This window comes from Malurus melanocephalus, unplaced genomic scaffold (assembly GCF_030028575.1).
Source record: "Malurus melanocephalus ecotype Western Australia unplaced genomic scaffold, MMel_1.1 scaffold_47, whole genome shotgun sequence".
NCBI classification, from domain to species: Eukaryota; Metazoa; Chordata; class Aves; order Passeriformes; family Maluridae; genus Malurus; species Malurus melanocephalus.
In genome coordinates this window covers 2,883,734-2,907,389 of record NW_026623279.1, presented here as the reverse complement: position 1 = coordinate 2,907,389, position 23,656 = coordinate 2,883,734, and the positions used below count along the sequence as shown (strand labels likewise).

The 23,656-nt window shown below is 35.2% G+C and overlaps 1 protein-coding gene across 1 annotated transcript in view; it reads left to right on the top strand.

Annotated features, from left to right (window-relative positions):
• Window positions 1-23,656, top strand: part of SLIT2 (slit guidance ligand 2) — a 259,493-nt gene that overhangs the window by 205,450 nt on the left and 30,387 nt on the right. The window contains exons 18-27 of the mRNA XM_057365074.1: window positions 932-1,098; window positions 1,840-1,972; window positions 6,921-6,989; window positions 8,938-9,009; window positions 9,235-9,306; window positions 11,472-11,543; window positions 14,114-14,277; window positions 19,384-19,508; window positions 19,646-19,743; window positions 21,130-21,269. Coding sequence (XP_057221057.1) covers window positions 932-1,098; window positions 1,840-1,972; window positions 6,921-6,989; window positions 8,938-9,009; window positions 9,235-9,306; window positions 11,472-11,543; window positions 14,114-14,277; window positions 19,384-19,508; window positions 19,646-19,743; window positions 21,130-21,269 — 1,112 coding nt within the window. The remainder of the gene's footprint in view (window positions 1-931; window positions 1,099-1,839; window positions 1,973-6,920; window positions 6,990-8,937; window positions 9,010-9,234; window positions 9,307-11,471; window positions 11,544-14,113; window positions 14,278-19,383; window positions 19,509-19,645; window positions 19,744-21,129; window positions 21,270-23,656) is intronic.

Here is a 23,656-nt window from a genome sequence, read left to right as displayed (position 1 = left end):
GTTTTTCAGAAGTGTCTAAGAAGGCAGGAAAATCATCCTGCTCACTCCCATTGTGGAAGCCCACTGATCCAAAACCAGGGTAGAAAGCCACATTTTGGGTAGGCAGCACAMAATCACTGCTGGTTGTATCACCATGTTGTCTGTCCTTCTGCCCTGTGCCACTCAATTGCTACCTTAAATTTCCTTGGCCTGCTGAAATTGTTAATTCATATGTCTTTTATAATGAAGCTTCAGTCTCATTTTCTGTAAAAAGAATCATCCTTCTTTTATTTAAATGTGATGTAATTTAAGGGAAGTAAAAAGAGTAAGCAAAGCTGCCACTCAGTTTCATGAAGAAATGCTGGTTGTGGGTAGCACCATTCAGGAAAGTACTTAATCCCCTTTTTACATGAAAAGTGACACTTTGCACCCAGTTACTAATTTTGCATATTAAGGATGACATGTTTATAAATTATGGAATTGTCAATAGGTTTGTGCTGAAATAAGGAGATGCCARAAGTACTGAGGCTTTTAGAAGTAAATTCATTTTTGTAACTGGCATGTAATCAACTTAGCTGTCACTTCAGATAGGAAACTTATTCTCTGGAGCAAATAAAAGATGGAAATCTTGAGATGATAAATTAATGGAATAGCTGTTGTCAGGTTAAAGCTAATAATGTAAAGTAATCAGCCTCCATCTCTWTATGAAATTACTGCATTATTGGTACAGAGTGGCTTGACATGAAGTCAGGTCTTTGACAGTTTTAAATTATTTCTAAACAAGTTGTATCAAGATTCAYCACACAGTGCCTAAATTACAACTTTCACCCATGGTTTACACACAGTATTGTTTGAAGAAGAGTGTTTAAGGTAAGCTTATTTGAAAATAGAAATAGAATCCTAAGGATGAAAGGATGATGTCATCTGACATAAACTTTCCTGTGTTTCTCAGAAACCTCTTGGCCAATCCCTTCAACTGCAACTGCCATCTCGCGTGGCTTGGGGACTGGCTAAGGAAGAAACGCATCGTGACGGGAAACCCTCGCTGCCAAAAACCCTACTTCCTCAAAGAGATTCCTATCCAGGATGTGGCAATTCAGGATTTTACATGTGATGATGGTAAGGAAATCAATATTTGAACCTTTTATAATTTCAGCTTTTATATGGATAGCTGCATGACTCCCATAGATCCCCAAATATTGCACTTTAAAGGCCTTCATGCTCAGTTTCTATGTCAGTTTAAAAATTTTCCACCCATTTTTGGATGATCCACCCATTTTTGGCTGTTGTATATATGCCTTCAAAAGCTTTTCTTCCCTATGTTCAGTACTATAATTAATCATTTAGAAATAATATTAAAAAAATTGATCAAATGTTATAGTACAGATTTTCAAACACTGATGCTTGAATCAAGCACACTTTCAGGTTTCTTGATCAAATAACATGACATATTATAGTTTGTGGCTTCGTTAACTCTTAATTAAAGGAAATGCTGCTATCTGGCATCTCTCACACATAGTTCCTTTTAGTGCATTATTGGTTTGTCAATTTTCAAGGCTGTATCTATTTTTAAAGAGACTGTTTTAAAAAGTTTGTTAATTTTATTGTCTTCATTTCAGGATTTATTTTTTCTTTAATGATTTTTCAGGGTTAAACATCATTCTATTAAGTGAAGCATCACTTGAAATGTAAATTCTTGGAGTGATGGTTTACATAGATTATGCAATTTTTTCCCTACCTTGAGGTATTATAATGCAGCAATATCATGTTGGMTTAAAGCAAGTCCAGATGGGCTATTACTACTAATGCTGAAGTGACATTTATTAGCAATCTTAGCATCTGTTTGTTTTTATTAACCAGGAAATGATGACAATAGTTGCTCTCCCCTGGCCCGCTGCCCTGCAGAATGTACTTGTCTGGACACAGTAGTTCGCTGCAGCAACAAAGGTCTAAAAGCTTTGCCTAAAGGCATCCCAAAAGACGTAACTGAACTGTAAGTGGCACMCTTTTTTCCCCCTTTTATTAAAATTAATGTCAGGGTTTTTTTGTCGGGGTSAAGAATGAGGGGAAAAGAAAATTAAGAATTGAATTTAGTAGATAAGTTGATATTTGTTAATCCACTGCATTATAGCTAYAAAGACTTTCACATTATCTTAAGGCACTTGAGGGTAAGTTTGAATTAGCAATGCTTTGTATGTCCCAAACCATTCTTAAGAGCTATTTGTTACTGGAAAGCTTTAAAAATATATGTATGTTAAATTGTATTCACTCTCAGAATTTATATCCCCAGCACTGAACCATTGTATAACTGTTTGTGGATATCATTACAATAAGTTAATTTAGAGGCAACAGTGAATCTGAGTAATCTCTGGTCACTGGTTAGGAAAGAATGAATTTCAGTTACATGAAAAAGCAAAAAGAAAACAATAATATTAACATGTTTACATAATGAACATGTTTTTATACCTCTAAGTCAATACTTTTTACCCCTAAATCATGCACCTTAATCCTCTAATCAGTGGCCTTCACTTCTGTTGAAGACTTAAAAACATCCAGACAATTAGCTTTATGGTACTAAGGGAGTGGACTAGGAAAGGTGCTCTCCTGGATTTGTTGCATGTTAATAAGGGGATTTTGTGAGTGAAGTATCATCTGTGTCTGTCTTGGCCACAGTGGTCATAAAGCAGTCGAGTTGGAAATGTCTGTTGATAAGAGAAAAAGTGCTCRGATAACTTCAGCTCTGGATATGAGGAGAGCAGACTTCAGGCTACTCAGGGAAATTGTAAGATCTCCATGGGAAATGCTTTGGAAGGTGCTGAGGTGAACCTGTGCAGGTCACTTTTTAAGTATCACCTGTTAAGAGCTAAAGAGCAAACAAYTGGAAAATGTCAGAAGCCAAGCAGGTGAGGCAAAAGGCCAGCTTGGCTAAGCAGGGATCTTCTGGAGCTAAGGGCAAAAAGAAAAGTGTACACATAGTGGAAACTTGGTTGGGTAATATTGGAGGAATACAGAGGGGCTGCTTGTCACTGTAGGAAGAAAATTGGTCCAATTAGAGTTGAAACTGGCCAGTACTGCTGGGGGCAATAGAAGGAGCTTTTTAAAATGCCTTAATAATGAAGGGTCCAGAAATAACACTGGTCTGTTTTTTAGACGAGTACGGTCACCTCACAAACAGGGACATAGACAAAGCAAAGGTGTTTCATGCTTTCTTCMCTTCTGTCTTCAACACTAATGATCRACTCAGATGGTCCCAATGCCCTGAGCTACARGACCCTGACTGTGAAAATTAACTCCCACCCAACCCCAAAATTGCACAGGGTTTGCTGCTCCTGCTGGCTTTCTCTAAGTTTATGGRGTCTGATGAAATTTATCCAAAAGTACTAAAAGAGATGGCTGATGTTGTTGCAAGGCCTCTCTCAATGATTTCGAATGTTCTTGGTAATCTGGACGGTCCCAGTCAMCTGGAAAMTGGCAAATGTTGTCCCAATTTTTGAGAAGGGCAAGAAGGTTGACCCTGGTAACTGCRAACCAGTCTGTTTCACTTCAGTGTGAAGTAAAATTGTGGCAAAGGAAGGTTATTTTTCAGAGGGTGGTTGGGCATTGGAACAGGCTCCCCAGGGAAGTGGTYRCAGCAGCAGGAAGTGTTTGGAGCACCACGAAGTGTTTGGACAATGCTCTCAGGCACAGGGTGTTATTCGAGGGGCTGTCCTGTGCAGGGCCAGGAGCTGGRCTCAGTAATGGTGTGCAYTGGSAAAARTGTAGCCAGGAGGTCAAAGTAGCTGATCCTCCTTCCCTTGTGAGGACARTTCTGGAGTATTATGTTCAATTCYGGTCTCCACAGTTCAAGAAAGACAAGGAGATACTGGAGAGGGTCCAGKGGAGKGCCCTCTGCCTATTATTAAAAATAAWGATTAGGGGCTAAAAATCTCTCCTRTGAGGAGGGTCTGTGGGAGCTGGACCTGGTTAGTCTGGAGAAGAATACGTACAAACATCTCTAAGGTGGGCACCAAGAGGATGGTGCCAKACTCCTTYCTGTGGTGTCCAGSAACAGGAAAAGAAGTAATGGCCRTAAACTAAGCYACAAGAAGCTGCACCTCAGCATGAGGAAGAACCTTACACTGAAGGTGTCAGAGCACTGCAAAGGCTGCCCAAGGAGGTCATGGAGTCTCCTTCTCTGGAGACATTYAAAACACACCTGGATGTGCTCCTGTATGACCTGATCTCAGTGACCCTGCCTTGGTACAGGGGAGTTGAATGCAATGATCTCCATAGGTCCCTTCCAGTCCTAATGATTGTGTGATTCTGTGACCCTTCCAACTCAGAATATTCTATGATGCAGTGCTTGTGATAGTTTTGTGATATTTCAGAAATACTGGTTTTAATAGAATGGCTTTCTTTTCCCACAGGCAGTTTTATAAAATCTGGGATATTTTAYTAATCTATTGACTATAGAAATTCATAGCAGCTGAGGCTGAAATGTGTTACATTCTGAAAGCAGTTTGTGGTTTCTTGTAGAAAAAATGTTAAGATTGTATTTTATGAAAGATACCATTTGAATGTGCAGGTGGACAGTAACATAGATATAAAAAAGAGCTTACTACCTCATGTTATTGTTTGAAGATATTAACAGAACAAGCTACTCATAAAATTATATGAGAAAATTTTTAATCATATGAAAGGGAAAATGAGACCCTAAAATTGAGATATTAATTTGTTTTGAAACTTGACCAGATAGGTCACAAGAGTGAAAGAAATTGAAATTATTTACAAGAAAAAAYGTTGGTGTGTGTTAGATATGGCAAGTAGTTTCATAATGCCTGGTTAATGTAGTGTTTTTCCAGAAAACTTTTTAACTTTGTGGTCATAAGAAAATGGTCATAAGAAAATTTTCACTAGAAAATTGTACTGTTGTTATAGTTTGGTATTCTGTAGAAGATTCTGAAATATCCACCATTAGTCTCTTGCTTAATAGCATCTAAAAGTCTTTAGCCATTAATAAATTGAAATTTTTAAGAACTCAAATTAGCACACAGGTATATAAACCTATAACTTCATTASGTTTTGGGTTTGGTGTTTTGGATTTSTTTCCTCAAAGAGAAGATGACTTTYTTGAATATAGTCTGGTGTAAATACAATTTGGCAATATAAGGTCATCAATACAGTGTAAAACAAAGCATCTAAAGAGAGATACTTTTGGAACTGCAAGTGGAACTCTGTGACTGAAAATTCATTTGTGTACAATTTTGTATGCTTTAATTGGTGTCTAAGCATGCAATTTAGCATATTTTCCAAAAGGATAATGGAAGTGGTTCCTGTTAACAGTTGCATACKGATTGATTCTTCTTGCTCATTAGCATGCATGGCTCTTCTAGGTTGTACTGTTYATGTGTTTTATAAAATATTTAATGGTTGCTTCATTTGAACAAGGAGGGATTTTTATCGGGCAAGTGGATACTTGTCGTACTTCAGTTCTAATGAAGCTTAGTATTACCTAATTTGTCTGTTGATAAAAGAATTTCCTCAGAATGCTTCTTAAAAAAATTTTAAAAGCAGATTTGTTTCTGTTAATAATTAATTATATGAGCCCATGCTCTATTCACAACCCTTAACATAATAAAGTATAAAGCTTGTTTAGACACAGTTTGGATTTGGCAAGCAGCTCTAGAAAGGCATGATCCAAGGGGAAAAAAAAGGAAAAAAGAAARRAYAGCCTTTGMTAAGATGTAGGTAGTTATTTTGTGAAGTTTAACTGTGTTTCAGCTCATCCATTTAGTCAAAATAAAAGTTTCCAAAGAAGCTACACAATATGTAAAGACATTACACTTAAAATAAAGCTAAAAATGTCTCTRTCAAAGACTGCTCTTAGCTCAAGTATGTTGTAAGTATTTGGATGGTGAAAATTTCATTGTATTGGGATGATGAGGATGTAGTTTCCGCCTGGGTTCCAGGAAACATAAGTAATACTACCATCAGCAAAGTCATTGGCCCCAGCTGAGAAACTAGAGACCTTTAATCTTCTTGCCACTGTCTGCTTCATTTGAAACCATCAGGTAAATTCAGCACTTCTCATCATCTCTAAACTACTTGCCCTGGTTACACGAAGAGCCCCTCCACCTTTACTTTGCCATGTCTGGCTGCACACTGGAGGTTTCTGAGGCAAGGCTTGTTACCTTCCTTCGCCTCTGCCACAGGTGCTTCCACAGTTTGATGGCTCTGGACCCATTAACTCTAAGGATGAGAGGGYCTCTTATTGAGAATTATGAGCATGGAAGAAGAGTGAGCAATATAATACAGGAGCTGTGCACCTACAGAGGGGAAAAAAATCTAGCTTTTCTAGTGAAGGGTAATTGATTACTRTCATCAGTCCCTAACATACTTCATAGGAATAGGATTGTAGCACCTTATACTGATGTATTGATGTATATGAAATATACAGGGATAAATTAAGGAAGGTGACCTGAACCACAGGCATGACAAATGAAGTTGCTGTGAGGCTTGAAACCAGACCTTTCTGTTTATACTRTAAAGGGCTACCTCTGCAATGTCAGTCTGTTTTATTTATGATAGCTAAAAATCCACCCTTACGTGATTTGCAGAAGTCACATTTACCTTTCTCCTGTAGGTGTGTRGGAAGCGGAAGTGATCAAGACCTCRTTTTGCAGAGTCGTTATGAAATAATAGAAACAATTATGCAARAGTTGGTTTTTATTATATTACTTCATAATATGCATTCAATATGATACAGTAGCATTTGAATCTTARGCTACAAATCCTCAGTTGTGTCTCTAAAAACCAAAATTTATAAGCAAATTTTCTTATAAAATGGAAATAGTTTGTGTTCATTTGCTATTAACTTTRTTGTTGGATTTGAGGTTAGTGGATGAAGATGCTACTATTTTAATGAAAAGCATAATGCTCTTTGTTTTATTTTTCTGGTTTAGTTATTTGGATGGAAATCAGTTTACCCTTGTTCCAAAAGAGCTTTCGAACTACAAGCATTTAACACTCATGTAAGTAGTTTTAAAGCAATTTTCTCTACTGGAATTAAAAAAAAAAAAAAAACCAAAAACTTAAATACCCTACTCTATTATACCTGAATTTATTTATAAGAAAAAAGCTTGTAAAAATTAATAATATCAAACCATATTTTATTAATGAGAATATTTTATTCTACTTATCGTATACTACATGTAATATACTGTCACATTTTATGAACATGTGGGCACATTTTATTCCAGTGATTACATCACAAAATAAAAAAGAAAAAATTATAGTTGACCTCAAAAGTAATGTAAGATCTTACAAAGTGAGGGTAATMGTTTCTCCTGCAATATATGGTTTTCATGACCCAAGCAGAGAGCTTGTCTAAAATGCCTTGCTGAGAGCTCTATTGCTGACTCACTATGTGATTTGAAGCAAAACACTAGTTGGTCTAAAATTTATTACCTCTACCTCATCGTTTGAATATGTTTTCTGTTCCTTTCAGTACAGAGAAAAACAGGAAGACTGTAGATGTAAATGGCTGTAATTCCATGGTCTTTGTTAGGACTRTAGAAATTTATTCCAGCTGAGGCTGAACTTTGTTACATTCTGAAAGCAGTTTGTGGTTTCATTATAATCAGAATGAAAAGTGGAGGGGAGTAACAGAATCCCTTAGATTTCATTTTTCACTGGTTTTAAAGAAATTCAAAAACAGGAGCTTGATTTCCTTTATTTACCTCATGTTAGACAAAAGAAGTCACAATCACAAATTTTAAAAAAAAACCATACTTTCAAAACTTTTCATATTTTTCAAATACCATCAGGAAAAAGAACCTTRCAGCATTTTCAGGTCTATCCAGTGTAGAACTTGTAGGAAATCTTTGTGAGTTGTTTAGGGAAGAGATGAAGGGTAAATAGAATGCAAACTAGTATTAAGGGTGTCCATTTTTCAGACCTACAGGGCACATTATATTAAACTCTTATGTATGTTTACTCATGCTGCTGTAATATAGTTGAGAATATTCCTCAGCTGTGTTTGGAAAATGAAACCACTATGCATAGTCCTGTGGCGAAAGAAAGAATTACATTCGAGTCTCCTGAGTTCCAGATTAACAGGGAAATTTGTTTATTTTTATCTTTTTCTTTTTTTTTTAATATATTGCTTTTTTTTAATACTTGCCTAATACATTTGTTATGAATTAGTTATCTTACATGCTCTCATGAAAGTGTCCAGTGGGGAAATATGTATATTGCATAGCTATTCTACAGTGCTCTTAGGTTAATAGATGAAGGTCCCCTCAGAAACAAAGGCAGTATTTCAGCACAAAATATACTAAACAATAGGGAAATGGTCAACATAAAATGAAAAGTAAAGCACAATACAAGAATAAAGAACAGGCAGTATTCACATTTAATGCAGCCTCTTTGAACTATCAGCATATTACTCCAGCTTCCATCATACTCATGTTTAATATTTTATTCATGAGAATATTGAACAAAAAAAGATGTTAAAAATTTTTCTGTAAATCTTAGTTAAGGCTCTTTATAATAATAGCTCTGGGCTTTGATGTCTTCAGCATAAAARTGTTAAATAGAGTATTAAATTATATTTACTTAGGTGTCATTAGGCACATGACGAGAATGATTTCCACTTGAAAACATCACTTTCATTTTTGTACTTGAGTTCATGAAGGATTGCATTATTAACTTGGTAGCATGATGAACATTGCTATTGYATTAAAATGCATTGCACTGCTTTTTCATATGTGTTGAAATGAGAATGCTTTTTATTGACCAGGCTAAACAGTTTCTGGGCTTGTATATGGCATGTGAAAATAAAAACAGGTGCTGCTTTAAATAGTTCTATCAATGATGATACTACTTCTACTAATGAAAATGTGTCTGTCAGTTTAACTTGCAGTGTTTCGGGACTGGGGCAGTCATTTTAAGGTCTGAATTTCTGAATTTGTTTTTTAGAGATTTAAGTAACAACAGAATCAGCACTCTTTCTAATCAGAGCTTCAGCAACATGACTCAGCTGCTCACCTTGTAAGTTTAAACAYGGAACAGTAACTCTTTGGAAGCATTGAAGTGGTTTTTTTTTTGTCTTGGAAAGAAAGGGAATTTGGTTGATATTAAAACTTGCTTGGTTTGGAGGCTGTAAAATAACTTGTTTCCTAACTAGGTATGTGTGCAAAACCTGATTTTGTTCATGCTCTGCATTGTTTACTGAATGATTGATACACTTGCTGACAGTATTTTATTTATTTGCAGAATTCTTAGTTACAATCGCCTAAGATGTATCCCTGCACGGACTTTTGATGGGTTGAAATCACTTAGGTTGTTGTAAGTATTCTTTTTTAACCATTCCTATTTTCCATAATTTTTATTTGTGTACAGAAGATCACAGAACTGTAAGAAGTTAGCAGATTTTAAAACCTATAAAAAATCTGAGACGTGATAATTAGGTAGCCTTAAAAATCTAAGCGGTTCATTCTGGGTACCTACAATCTAAAAATAGTGCACAAAAAGATAAATGATCCTGGAGACATTTCATATACAGACATACACTTWTATTTTTCTKCTTTCTTTCTTTTTTTCTTCTTTTTCTGTTATATTCTTTCTTGTTRTAAGCATTAAAATTTAGCAAAAATGCCATATGCATAAATTCCTTCAGTGTATATGAGTATATATGAGCAGGGTTTGCAGTTGAATTTTGAATATTTTTGTTCCAACAGTAAATTTCTTTCTGTTTCTGTCATGTTTCATTTAATGTTGGAGTATTTCCCAAACCATGACATCGTAGTTACTTATTCAAAATCAATAACTTTACTTTTTGGTTGCAAGAAAACTTCCGATTTTACCACTAGGAAAAACATGATTGATAGAGCACAAAAATGGACAAAGAAAAATAAAGAGCAGTCCATCTCATTTACAGCTTCAGTTTGTCATTAAGAAAAAAGCTTGCAAAAATTCCTGTTCAAATGTCCAGAGAGGAACATGTAATTTTTGCCTCCATTTGGGTCATTTATAACCATTTAAATACTTGGTTGGTTGAAATACCTCAAGCATGGCATTAAGTGTGCTTTCATAACTTCAATATAAATATGGATAATTTCAAGAACTGTAMTTCTATATGTGTTAGATATTCATGTAACTGAACAAATTTATAGAAAAGRAGAAATATTTTTCACAGAACCACTGAATAAACTGAGTGGGAAGRGACCCACAAGGATCACTGGGTCCAACTCCTKGCCCTGCACAGCACCATCCCAAAGAGTCACCYCGTATGTCTGAGAGCATTGTCCAAATGCTTCTTGAACTCTGTCAGGTTTGGTGCTGTGACMMYTTCCCTGGGAAGCCTGTTCAGTGCCCARCCACTCTCTGGGTGAAAAACCTTTCACCAATACCCAACCTAAACCTCCCCTGACACAACTTCAGGTCATTCCCTTGGTCCTGTCACTGTCACCACAGAGAAGAGATCAGTGCCTGCCCCTCCTCTCCCCTCACCAGGAAGTTTTAACTGCAGTGAGGTCTCCCCTCAGTCTCCTCCAGGSTGAACAGACCAAGTGACCTCAACTGCTCCTCCTATGGATTCCCCTCCAGACCCTTCACCACCATCATTCATCTTCTTTGGACACTTTTTAATAGCTTTATAACTTTCTTGTATTGTGGCACCCAAACCTGCCCCCAATGCTCAAGTTGAGGCTGCCCCAGCCCAGAGCAGAGCAGGACAATCCCTCCCTTGCCTGGCTGGCGATGCCGTGCCTGATGTCCCCAGGACAGGGCTGTCCCTCCTGGCTGCCAGGCACTGCTGGCTCACATTCAGCTGTCACTGACCAGRACCCCCAGGTCCCTTTCCATAGTGCTGCTCTCCAGCTTCTTGCTCCCCAGTCCATACACACAAGCAGGATTGCCCTGTCCAAGGTGCAGAATCCAGCAATTTCCCTTGCTGAAATTCATGTGGTTGGTGAAACCAGTGGGTTTGCTACAAAAGAAATATCACTATTCCCAGTATTGATGCTGAAAGATTGAAGTCTTTCATCCTCTACTATCAAATYAGGTCAAAAGCATTACAAATTGCATTAACAATCAATACCTGTATGTTCTATGAATCCATGAAAGATGAAAAAGAACACATGAACCTAATTAATGCAAATTTCAAGGAGTTCCTGAAAAAGTCAGAAACTCTTCTGCTGTCTGCTGTCTCTAAACCAAATCATTACTTTGCAGAATTGGGCCTATCTTTATCAACTTTTATTTTTCAATTTTAAAATAATCATAGTATTTATATTTYTTATGAAAGTCCAGGATGCAAAAAATCAGATTACAAGTAGGCTGCCAGTTACAGTTTGCCAAAAAAACCCAAAACCCCAAACGGTTGAAAACACTGAGGAACTGGAAAAAATAAAAGTGTGAAAAGCTAAAATCTGTTGAAAGAAGATTCAATTTGCCAAGTTGACTGGATAATTTTTATGCATTGATATTATTGTGTTTATTCTTTCTTTAAGGTCTTTACATGGCAATGATATTTCTGTTGTTCCTGAAGGAGCTTTTAATGATCTTTCAGCATTATCACACCTGTGAGTATTCAGCTGCTGTTTTGGGGGTTTTTTTGTTTGTTGAGGCTTTTTTTGTTGTTTGTTTATTTGTTTTTGTTATGCTTGGCAAATTTAATGTAGTCAGACAAAGATGTAATGCAGAGAAGTTCTCAGGAAGAAGCTCATGCATATGTAGAGGCTGGGGAGGAGACTTGCCCGGGAACTGCAGCATCTCAGCAGAAAAATCCTGGACCTGCTGCTGGGCTGCAAATTGAACTTGTCTGCCCTTGTCTGAATTGTCTGCCCTGTGTCCTTATGGCAGCGAAGGCTAAAGATGCTCTGGGCTAAATTTGAAAGTGAGCAGCAGGGGATTGAGGATACCTAGCACTCCTTTCTGTTTGGCCCTCCTAGGGCCAYATCTGGAATATGTGTTCAGCTTCTCCAGTACAAAGCAGATGTTTATGAATGACAGCAAACCCAGGTTAGGGGCAAGCAGGATTGGGGGTTGGCTGGATTGCACGAGCTGTAAGGAGAAGCTACAGGAACWGGGCTTCTCTAAGCTGAAGAAAGGGATGCCAAGGAGAGACCTCATAGTCTTGAAGCCTCTAAGGATTACAGCAATGATGGAGACTCAGAGACACACAGTGAGGAATCAAAGTAAATAGTCAAAACCTGCAAAAAGGRAAATTTAATCAAACATAGGAAAAATTCTTCACTGTGAGGGTAGTTCAGCCCAGTTGCCCAAAGAAGCAGTAGAATCTCCATCCCTGGAGATTTTCAGAGCTCAGTTGGAAATAACCCTGAGCAATCCTGACTGCCAATGTAGCCTTACTTTGCGCAAGAGGTGAGACTAGATGACCCCCAGAGTGCCCTAAATATTTCTATGATTCTGTGTCAGTGTCTGTTGAGCTGACATAAACACATCACATCTGATTCCAGAACATAATTTGAGGCAATAGTTTTCTGGTTTTTAATTTTCATTGGGTATCTAAATTAGAACAAGCTACCTTCTGCAAATATTGTGCTATTTATGGATTGTGAAGGCTTTGAGGAGTAAGTTGACTGGTGCCTTCAGATATATCTGGGGGTTTAGGCTTCTGAACAGCAGCATCTGTTAAAAACTTAATTATCTGTGTCTCATTCAGTATTGGACATTTACATTTRGCTTGCCATTTCTCAGAAATTTCATACTGATTGAGCTTTCAGTCATTGATAATTCATTCAAATGCTACTATTAAACTGATTTATCTGCATGAAATATCAGTAAAACTTGCATGGATTTGATTGTTGCTGGTATTTTCTTCTTCATGGATACCAATTATCCTTTTTAATATTCTGATTTTTGCAGAACAATTTTGTTATCTCAGTTCAGGCTGATATCCAGTCTTGAAAATATGGAATGGAAATTCTCAGTGTTTCTCCTTGCAAGGGAAGTTCCCTTGTCACTAAGTCTTTTTTTTTTTTTTTTTTTTTTTTTTTTTTTTTTTTTTTTNTTTTTTTTACTGTTCTGACACAAGCCTGAGTAAACAAATATGTGTATTTTCTTGAGTTCAGCTTGAATGTAGCAAAATTGAGAGGGCTTTCTGCTCAATGGGGCAAAAAAGAGTGTGTCAGTTCTGGTAGTTTCTTCTGCCTTTGCTCACCAAAGACTTTCTTCTATCTCTAAGAAAACCCACTGATTCCAAGCTGTGAAACAATCTGAAAAAAAGGATTGAAACATCTGGAGAAGGACAAGAATGTTCCAATATTGCCATTTAATACTGTTTGCACGAGTTGAGATTATCTGCTTAAAGTTCCATGATTATTGTATTTTTTAAAAGAAACATGAGTACATCTTTACAGAATAGCATAATGCTTCAATCTTCCAAATTAACTGCATAGTGCATCATTGTTTTCAGAGTTTTAAGAGTATTTATAGTTTCCAGCAGAGAAAATAGACACTTACAAAGCTGTTACAGAAATTAATTCTGAAAATCTCTAGCTAAATTGTTTTTTAATTAAGAAAATTACAAGGATCATCATTTAAAGAAATGGATTTGCTTTCATAATGAGGCAATTTTTRTGTAACTACCACAAAGCTAGGATAATGTAGTTTTATTTACTTATGCAGCAGAGACCTCTTACCAAATTCTGCACATAGGTGTGAGTTCAGTGAGAGAGGTCCAAAGAGGAAATAATTAAATCAAATTTGGAAGCTTAGAAACAGATGGTTTGTACCAGCCTGGAAGCCCTAAACAGAAAAGGAAAAATATCAGGGCAGAACTCTGTGGAATTCTCTTGACCATTTCAGAAGAAATACTTTATTCTTATTAACTTAATTTCCTTGTATTGGTTTCACTGTGCTGATGCWGCTGATCTTTGCCTTACAAACGACAGTCAGTATTAGCTCACTAACGTTCACACATAGTGCTGTCAAGACCATATTTCTACTAAAATTTTCACTTCTTGAACTAGAACCCAAATCCAGACACTTAGTGCTCTAACAGGCATTTTGCTGGTGGGAGAGCAGGTTTGGGTTTTGAATCTTTTTTGCCTACCTGTTTTCAGCCTTCTTCTATAAGAAGCAGCAATTTAAAACTTGATTCTCTTTTTTGTTTATCTGTTTTCCACAGGGCTATTGGAGCAAATCCTCTTTATTGTGATTGTAACATGCAGTGGTTATCTGACTGGGTAAAATCAGAATACAAAGAACCTGGTATTGCACGTTGTGCTGGTCCTGGAGAAATGGCAGATAAACTTCTTCTCACAACTCCTTCTAAGAAGTTTACTTGCCAAGGTACTGTTGTTATTTTTTTTTCTATTTGAAGTGTCAGTGTTTAATTTTTGCAAACAGTTGAGCTGTGAATTAAGAATCTTGTGCACTAAAACTGCATTTATTGCAGCATCTTCACTCAGCCTTGTCATTATTACTCAGGGATATTGCTATTGGTTCCATTCAGGAAATGTGTTTTTAAAAATTTAAKATAATTTAAATTCCTATCTCTTTTAAAATAGATAGACAAAAAATTCTTTGGACCTGCAATACAGTATTCCTGATATACATAGTACATGATGTACATAGGTACATATTCGTACTGCTTCGTTCATTTAAAATTAATATTTTAAATACTCTACTCTTCCTTTGGCCTTTTTCCTTCAAGCTCTTCACCTTAAAAACTGTAAATATATCCAAAATCTTTGCAGTCTGCAATTGAATGCATAATATGTCTCTGATATTTCAGAAGAAAGCACAAAGCAAAACAAAACAAAATTAACCAAGCACACAAACAAACAAACAAACAAACAATAAAAAAGAAAAAAAAATAAATAAAGAGAAAGGTAGATAAAGGAATGTGATAACTACTCTAGAGGTCTCGTAAAATGTTGTTAAATTGATAGGTTTCTCAGGGATATTTAACTCCATGTTGGTACCAATGTTGCTGGCGTTTATATCACAACTTGTATTACTATTTGYAAATTCCTAGGTTCTTGTTCTGAACTGTACTATTACTTTTCAGAAAAGCATCCTTTTTTACTTACATCAAGTGAGAACTTGATTTTTTTTCTATTTAATCTTCCCCTATTCCATCAATTTATCCCTTCTTAAATAGTTTGAAAACACAGAGAGCTTCTATTGTAGCTTCATTTTTCATGGTTCTGATTTAGAAACATTGAAACCCCAATTGAAAAAAAAAAAAAATATGTGTTCTTATATTTGTAAGCCATTACTAAGCTCATTGTGGTTTTGGAGGCATCAGATGAATATGATCTTTAGTCTTGTAGAAGTAAGTTATTCTTAGTGTCTAGGTAATCCTCAAGCTGTTTTGACTTATTGATCTTTGAATGTATCTTCAAGGGTGAGCTTTATCCCTTTGTCATTTTATTCTTTAAAAAGCACTGAGACTTTGTTAGAGTTTGTCTTATCCAAAGTTTTTCTTTACTACATATTTAGTCTCTTTAGTCCTTTCTCTTTAGACTTTCTGTCAAAAAAGTTTGGGTTTTTTTAAATATAAAAACCTCTGGAAGCCATCTTGTTACTTGTGATGCCAGTGAAATTTTTTTCCCTCTGAATCTTTCTTGAAWTTTTTCAGCAGTACATCTCTGAGGCCATGCCAGTGTCCATTGCATATGACACTCATCTGTTGCAAAGTCACTTAGCCTGATTTTAGAGAGGAYATTTGCTGGGTGGTCATTTTCTTTACAAGCATCCACTGAATTATATTGCAGATATGCTCTTGTTGCACACTGGAATAGGGATACAAGTGAAGGAACTTTTGTGTGGACATGAAGAAACTGTTTAGTTATTTTCCAGCTTTGTCAATCTTACAAACAGTATCACTTCTGCCTACAATCATTGTTACGTTTCTGTCAGACAATCCAGAAAGTGTATCTTACTCCCTCTTGCCCATCASAAAATATCCTTCATATTATTACACAGGTTAAGAACTGTGTATTTGTTTCACTTCCAAGACTGGAGATCTGGTATTATGGATACCTTTGAAAGAAAATAATTTTCCTGCCACTGTCCTATGAAGATGCTCATAATTACAGATAGATTTCAAATCAGCAGCTTTTCATTGACAGGTTGGCCATGTTAGATATTTTGCATTTGTTGCTCAAAGATAAGTAATTTTATTTTTTTCTTAAAAATGAACTGCTGACTAACAGAAATTAGGAAGATGCTATGTTCCTAGTAGAATGGAAATTTTTGGCTATGAATAAAAAGGTGTTTTCAGAATATCTGTTGATGGGCTTCTACTGTACATGAGTTTACAGGAAAAGAGTAATGTATAATTCCTTCTCATCACTATCTATGTGTGCAATTGATAGTGAAATGGGTGCTTGAATTTTACCTACATAATAAATAGTTCCCAGTGAGAATGGAATTTTATAGTAAAATCTCATCCCAGTTTTAAAGCTCAACAAAATCACTTTACCTTACTCTAATTTTATGAATTCCTTAACTGCAGGAATCATCCGTTAATATTTTCTTCTTCCAGTTACTTTTCTACATTTGTGGGTGGGTTTTTTCTTTTTTTTTTTTTTTTTTTTTTTTTTTTTGGCCTCTAACAGTTTCTTAATCTTTTGCCTCTTACCATCCATGCCCTAGAGATTCCAGGGCCTTGTGGTTTTCTGATACCAGGTAAGGTTATAAGATCTGGAATGGGTGATCTGATTAAGAACAGACCTTCTGACCTTCCTTTTGTGTACCTCAAGCAGACTTCTTTCCTAAGACATGCATGTTTACTGTTCGTTSTCCCCTGTGATGAATTTACAACTGATTATTCATAATATCTTATTTAGCATATTGCATGAACAGTTTTGTTATTTCAAAAGTCTAGGTTTGAAATCTGAAAGTTATCTAAATGCAATTATTACTTCCATTGCACTGTACTACAACTGATGATTTCATTAGCAGTGTAGATACTGCTTTTGAGGCCATRTGAATGAGAGGAGTCATAAAATGTCAGACCTCAAAGCTTTTCTTGCAACAGGTTTCTCTAGAAGCTGGTTTGAGAGGCTTTGTGTCACAGTTTTTCTTAAAACATCTTAGCTACATTTATGTATCTACGTTTGGCAATAAAATACTGTTAGTTTTTCTCTGTTTACAAAAGAATTTTTTTTTCTCAGTAAGGGCTTATCAAGAGCATAGATGTCTACAATTTGAAAAACTAAACTAAACAATAGGTTATGAACCAAGTTCTTCATATTCAAGTCTTTTAACACATGCAAGCAGGAAGAGGAAAGAACCAGTACAGTGGAAATGAAAATAGGTTCCAAAACTGCCTTTGCATTTATTTAATCTTACAACTGAAGAATGATAAATCAAAATATTCATTTATATTGGATAGTACATACATATTAGATTGAAATAAATAAAGTACAAAATCAGATAATGTTGTTTACTAACTTGTTGAGATTTAGGTTCCCACTTTCTGTGTCTGTTTTGGAAGTAAAATTTAGATTGTTAATCCATTTGGGAACAAGACCTTAGTTACTGAATGTTTTTTAATTTCTGCCAATTAATTAGCATTTTATTGCATGAAAAGTTGAAAAGGGGTTATAATATTCAGAATAAACAGAAGGAAGGATTGACTCCCAGGCTACAGCACAGTGTTACAAATTTTTATGTATGAGCCTCTTTCAATTGATTTTTTTCACAGARCCTCTTAATATAACAATAATCAGCAATAGTCTAGAGTACAGCCAGGACTTTCTAGATGTTCTGTGATGTCTGTTCCAACTTTTCTGTCTCTCCTGTGTGCTGATCTTACAGATACTTTAACCAGGTATAGATTTTTCTTTCAAAATAATGAAATAAAGGGGAAAAAAACCAACGATCCATACAGATTATGGCTTTGGCAATAAGCGCCTTATCACATATTACTGTGTTCTGCTTGCAAGCTGTGACACAGAAGGATACCAACAACTGCAGATTAAAAAAAAAAAAATTAAAAAGCCACCCACTCTTTGTCTAACACACTCCCTACTGGATCCTTACAGTCACATGGCTTCCTTCCAGGCGAGCTCCTTTACAGTTAATCTGAGATTAATTTGCAAAGAAAAGTAAGATAATTAAGCAATCTAAGTTTTAAAATTATATAAAGGCCCATATTTCAGCAAAGCCCTTTTAGCTTGGAAGATTCTGCAGTTTTGGCTCATTTTGTAGGTGCCAGGAGTTTGGGGTTTTTTTTTTTTACATCTAGAAGAAATCACTGTTTATTCCTTCAAAGGAACAATTCTGTGTATAACTGAAAGGGTTTGTTTTTTTTTAATAGGGGAAATCAGGAATTAAACTGGAGGCAGTATTGTCATCAGGCAATAGAGCTGGAGATAGAGAATGTATCTTAATTACCTTAATAAGCATTTGGCAAAGTCACCCATTTTTCTCTCACAGTAATCAAACCACAGAAAAATTATGAAAATTAATCATTATTTCTGCAGAGGTATTTTTTATTTTTTAACTAGCAACCAGTGATTTCTTTGGCTGTTTGACAAAAAAAAAAAAAAAAAAAAAAAAAAAAAAAAAAAAAATTCTAACTTTAAAATTCACCTTAAAATGGCTGTAGAATTGGAAAACAACACAAAAAATCTTAAAAATATTTATGTGACAAAGATTTGTGTAAGTCAAAACTCTAAGTCTGGGTTCTGAAACTTAAGAGTTTTGTCAATTTTGATTTCTGAATTCTTTCATTATAATCATTAATAGAAGAAGCTAGATTGCAAGCATGGATTTCAGTCTTCATTTGCTCATAATTCGTGGTACAGTTTACATAATTTGCAGGCACAGGTAACACAGTAATGCACAAAAGACACAAGAAGAAAGACACAGTACAGAGCTATTTATGGATAGTGAGAGAACTTGTACAATGCAATTTAAATTGAAACTCTTTGCAGATGTTCAAGAAGTTTACAGGTAATTTTGCCRTTTTGTTTTGCCATCTATGTGATCCTACAGATAAAAAATAAGTTAAAGCAAAAATGCATTTAAAAAAGTGTTCTCACACAGTCACGGGAAGGATTGCAAACTGATAGCCTGTTTTCTCAAAAAACATAACAAAACAAAGGTTGAAATTGCCTTCTTCATTTTGTTAATACAAAGGGAAGGTAATTATCATGGATCAGAACTGTACAGCTTTCAGAGAATAAGAATATGGCAATCACTTTGGTGTCAGTTTCTTAACAAGACCCATAAAGTGGTACTTAAACTAAAAATACAATCCCAAATTTATTTGGTTGCATCAAAAGAATGAAGGACAGTTGAGCATTTCATTAATATAGAAACACCAYAAAGCCTAAAATATAAAGTGTATTTTAAAATTTAAAGCAACATGGCAGATAGATGTTGTCTGATATAAATTAGTAGTTGCTTGTTTYTGACTATACAATTTGTGTTTTTAAGGACCTGTGGATGTTAATATTCTTGCAAAGTGTAATCCCTGTTTATCAAACCCATGTAAAAATGATGGAACCTGCAATAATGATCCAGTTGACTTCTACAGATGTACATGTCCATATGGTTTCAAGGTAGGCACTACATGAAGAGAAAAAAGCTCACTGAAATGTAAGCTTATCCTTAACAGCCTTTAAGACAATATTTTCTGTCTCCCTTCCATTAATGTCTGTATTTTCTTCTTACATTATAATTGTTGTTCCCTGTGTAGGGTCAAGACTGTGATATTCCYATTCACGCTTGCATTAGTAACCCGTGCCACCATGGTGGAACTTGTCATTTGAAAGAAGGAGAAAAAGATGGTTTCTGGTAGGTTTTTTAATTGTAAAAGCAGGGTGAAAAACTACTGAATTTTACAAAGTGAAATAATGTTGATGTTCATCTTTAGATTCTCTGTGTTTGCTGGTGAGTGGAGCACAAAGGCAGATTTTTAGTGCTTCGTATGTTTTCAGAACATGCTGCCATCCTGGGAAAGCTTCTAAAGCTTTGAGTCTGTTGARAACAATAATAAATGATTGTGATTATTTGAGGCATATCAGGTCAAGACAGCATAGTATTGACTCCATTATGTTAATTAATAGCTAGCTAGATCCCTGCTGAAAAAATCTCATAATTCATCTGTTGTTGTGTGTATTACCTCAACAGACAGCATGTAAATGATAAAATGTAAATCCCAGTGAAACAGAAAATTAATGATTCATTTGAAACTCACTATGCCAGCAGATAAACATGCTGTGAGCATTTTTAATCTTGAGTTATTTAATCACACAGTACAATTACTCCAGATGTACTTCATGAATTATGAAATAAAGTTCTTTAGCATTCTTATGTGAGATTATTAGTCATTTAATAATCTACACCTCAAGCTTGTTAGAAATGACACTTCAAAAAGATACAATTCATTATCCTGCAATTCATTATGACATTATTGTTACTTTTAATCCATATTCTGACCAAGGATTAAATAGCCTTCTATTAAACATTRAGTGTATACATCTTAATACTATGCCTCAAGAATTTAAACTATCATAGTCGTGCCTCAGAATTTGCCCTTTTTCATTTATTTGTTTGAACACTACATATTATGAAAATCAAAGCAATCCCATTGAGAAAGCTTTAGAAWTTATATATACGTGAAAATGTATGTGTAATCATGTTTGAGTGATTTTACTTTTATTATTTTGATGCAATTGTTTACCATAAACAAATTATTAAAATCAAAAAATAAATTGCTGCTTTGAAGAATTTATACAGGCTTTGTTTTTTTTATATGAAAGCATGTACATTAAAGAGAGRTTTGTATTGGTGCGTTTAATTGAATGATTGTGGAAAACCATTACATATTAATTGTTGATTTCACAGTATTTTCCATGTATTTAACCTTAAAAAACCAAAAGGATCACTTTCCATAAGAAATATAATCTCATACTATAAAGTAAGCATGCTTTTCAAAAGGAATGCTCCATGCTTTAATTTAGCAGGGTCCTTAAATTAAAGATTAAGGTATGACTTGTGAAGCATTTTTCTGTAATTTAAAATACGAACAGTACTTTGGGATTGTTTATTATAACAGCTTTTTACATGTTTTCTTAAGTAATAGTGATTATGGATTATTGTACCTARCAATTACAGAACTCCTTGTCTGGTCTCCCCACCTAAAATGTCCATGTGGTTATTTCGTTCTCCATATTACAGGTGCACCTGTGCAGATGGATTTGAAGGTGAAAACTGTGAAGTAAATGTTGATGACTGTGAAGACAATGACTGTGAAAACAATTCTACTTGTGTGGATGGAATTAATAACTATACTTGCCTTTGTCCACCTGAATACACAGGTAGGTGTATAAGAGAAAGCACAGGTCATTCAAGAATTCCTTGCAGAACAGTAATATTTTCCTCTTTGCAGGTGAATTAATAGTTATTCTGCAGCTGACCTAGTATCAAGTTTCCCTCCATATTTTTCTCCTCTACAGTTTGTAGTCAAAACCAGACTTAATGTCCACTCATTAATTCTATTTTCAGTTTTGAAATCACAGCATTTTTGTATTTAAAAGGTAATTCAAAATGTGTCCCTCCTACTGTTTGCCTAGACATCCCASTGGAGGACCTCTGTAGCTGTAGAAATCTGAAAAATATTCTACTTTAATCCTGTAATCCTCATCCTACTATAAAGAATTTGTCAGTGCCATTGGGGAACTGTATTTAGCACCCCTGGATGCTGTTCTCACTCTGCTAGAAATATTAATACCAAGWGGGGTGCTTCCTGCACAGAATAAAAGGACAAGGTCTAATCACTTGTTTCTGTCAGTCAGCAGCCAAAGCAAATCCTTCACTTTGTGACAGARGATCTCTTGCTTGCTGTCATGGTCTCTGTGGGAATGGAGGGTAGTYGGAACAGCAGCACAGAGGAAGTAGGAACTATTGTTTGCACTAATATATTTTATACCTTTTCTAATGAAACAGACCTATTTTGTATCAGCTAACTGACCACAAGAAGAACATAGAACTTAAATTCATTATGATTTTGAAAAGCATGAAAAAGAAATGTAAGATCCACCATAACCTGGGAATTAACTCTACTCAGTCATCCTATAATTTTACATTAATCAGTCAATCAAAGTTGAGCTCTGGGAAGCTGTAGGGACAGGTGAACACATGAATTAATTTAATTTATTGAAAACCCAGCTACTCCTTTCTCATCCAATGTGTTTCCATCACTAGTTCTACAAAGTGTTGGATTATTCCCATGTTTTACAGTATCCAGRTTTAAAGTCAATATTTATCTATTGGAAATATCCAGTGGGTGAAGATGTTAAAACACAAGTATAAGAAACACAACTTCATAATCTAATATAGGTATTGATCCAGTACTTATTCTGGGTAAATGTTGGGTAGAAATTTCCCCATGCAGAATAAGCTAYAAAAGCCAAAAAGCTACTAAATAASTGGATGATACATGGCTGGAAGGACAGACATAATCTTCTGCTAAAACAAAATACTGTTTTGCCAAGTACCAATACCTCAAAACCTAAGAGCAATTTACAATTCAAGCCTTGGGAAAAAAATAAAAGCCTCCGTTAGTAGAAGTAAGTGTTTTCKATTTCTCCCACAACTAATATTCCAGGTATATGTGAGTCAAGCTTCAGCTCCCCTGCAATCAGTTGCTGTCTCCTTTAAAAATGGGATCAGGTATTCCTCTTCAGTGGCTTCATGCTAAGAGATTTCATGTACCTATTACATGGCAGATAGTTCATTTGCAAGTGCATTCCTCCTCTRCAGCTTTGCAGGTGCTTTTACCTGTATCATTTATTTCTGTATTTTCAGCTTTACTTAGGGTGGTTTTAATCGCTAGAGTCAATGGTTTGCTGGATTCACCCTATGCCATAGGAAGGAATGCTTTTTATTAAATAYCCATTAAGTGGATAGGAAGGATTGTCTATATGTGCTAGCCTAAAATTTTGATTAAGTGTGCCTGTTGCATTTTTTGAGTATTGTAAATGAAATTTAAATTTTAAATTTAGAATTGAAATTAAAATTGAAGCGTTTCTCTGCACATCTCTATGGATAGAGCAAAAAGGAGAGAATAAATATTGATAAAATGTTTGGTGTTTATATTGTATGATGTTTGCAGCTGTGGTTCTTTAAGTTAAAAAATACAAGAAAATGCATTTTTAAATTTGTTTCATATGTGTGCATAATTTTGCCATAATCATACTGTGAGTTTTACAGACACAATGCCTACTCATAATCTCTGCTGAAGTCAGTAAGACCCATGAGTAGGTGAGAATCTTCTCACCAGGTCTGAAATAAATCAAAGCAATATACCTCTAATCAGTAAGATAAGCCTTCCTGTTAAAAACTGTTGAGAATTTATACTAGCTCATCAGACCTTTTTCAACATTTTTTTTTAAAAAAGGCACTTTAAAAAAAATGCATCTCTGGAGCCTCAACTCATTTTATAGTAATCATAGCAAAAATTCAGGTTTCACATTAGATAGAGTGAAGTACAGAATTTTACAATGTACTGTCTATCATACAAAGCACCTAAGAATAGGGCACAATGCATGAAGTCCTAAGTGATTTTTGAAATTAGTTGTAAGGTGAAAATGTAAAACATGGAGCTAGCCAAGGGGTCCTCACATCTGTCATCCATGACATCCATATCCTTGCATAATATAAAACCCTTCAGTATTAAGAATTAGACTGAAAACAGTCTGAGTAC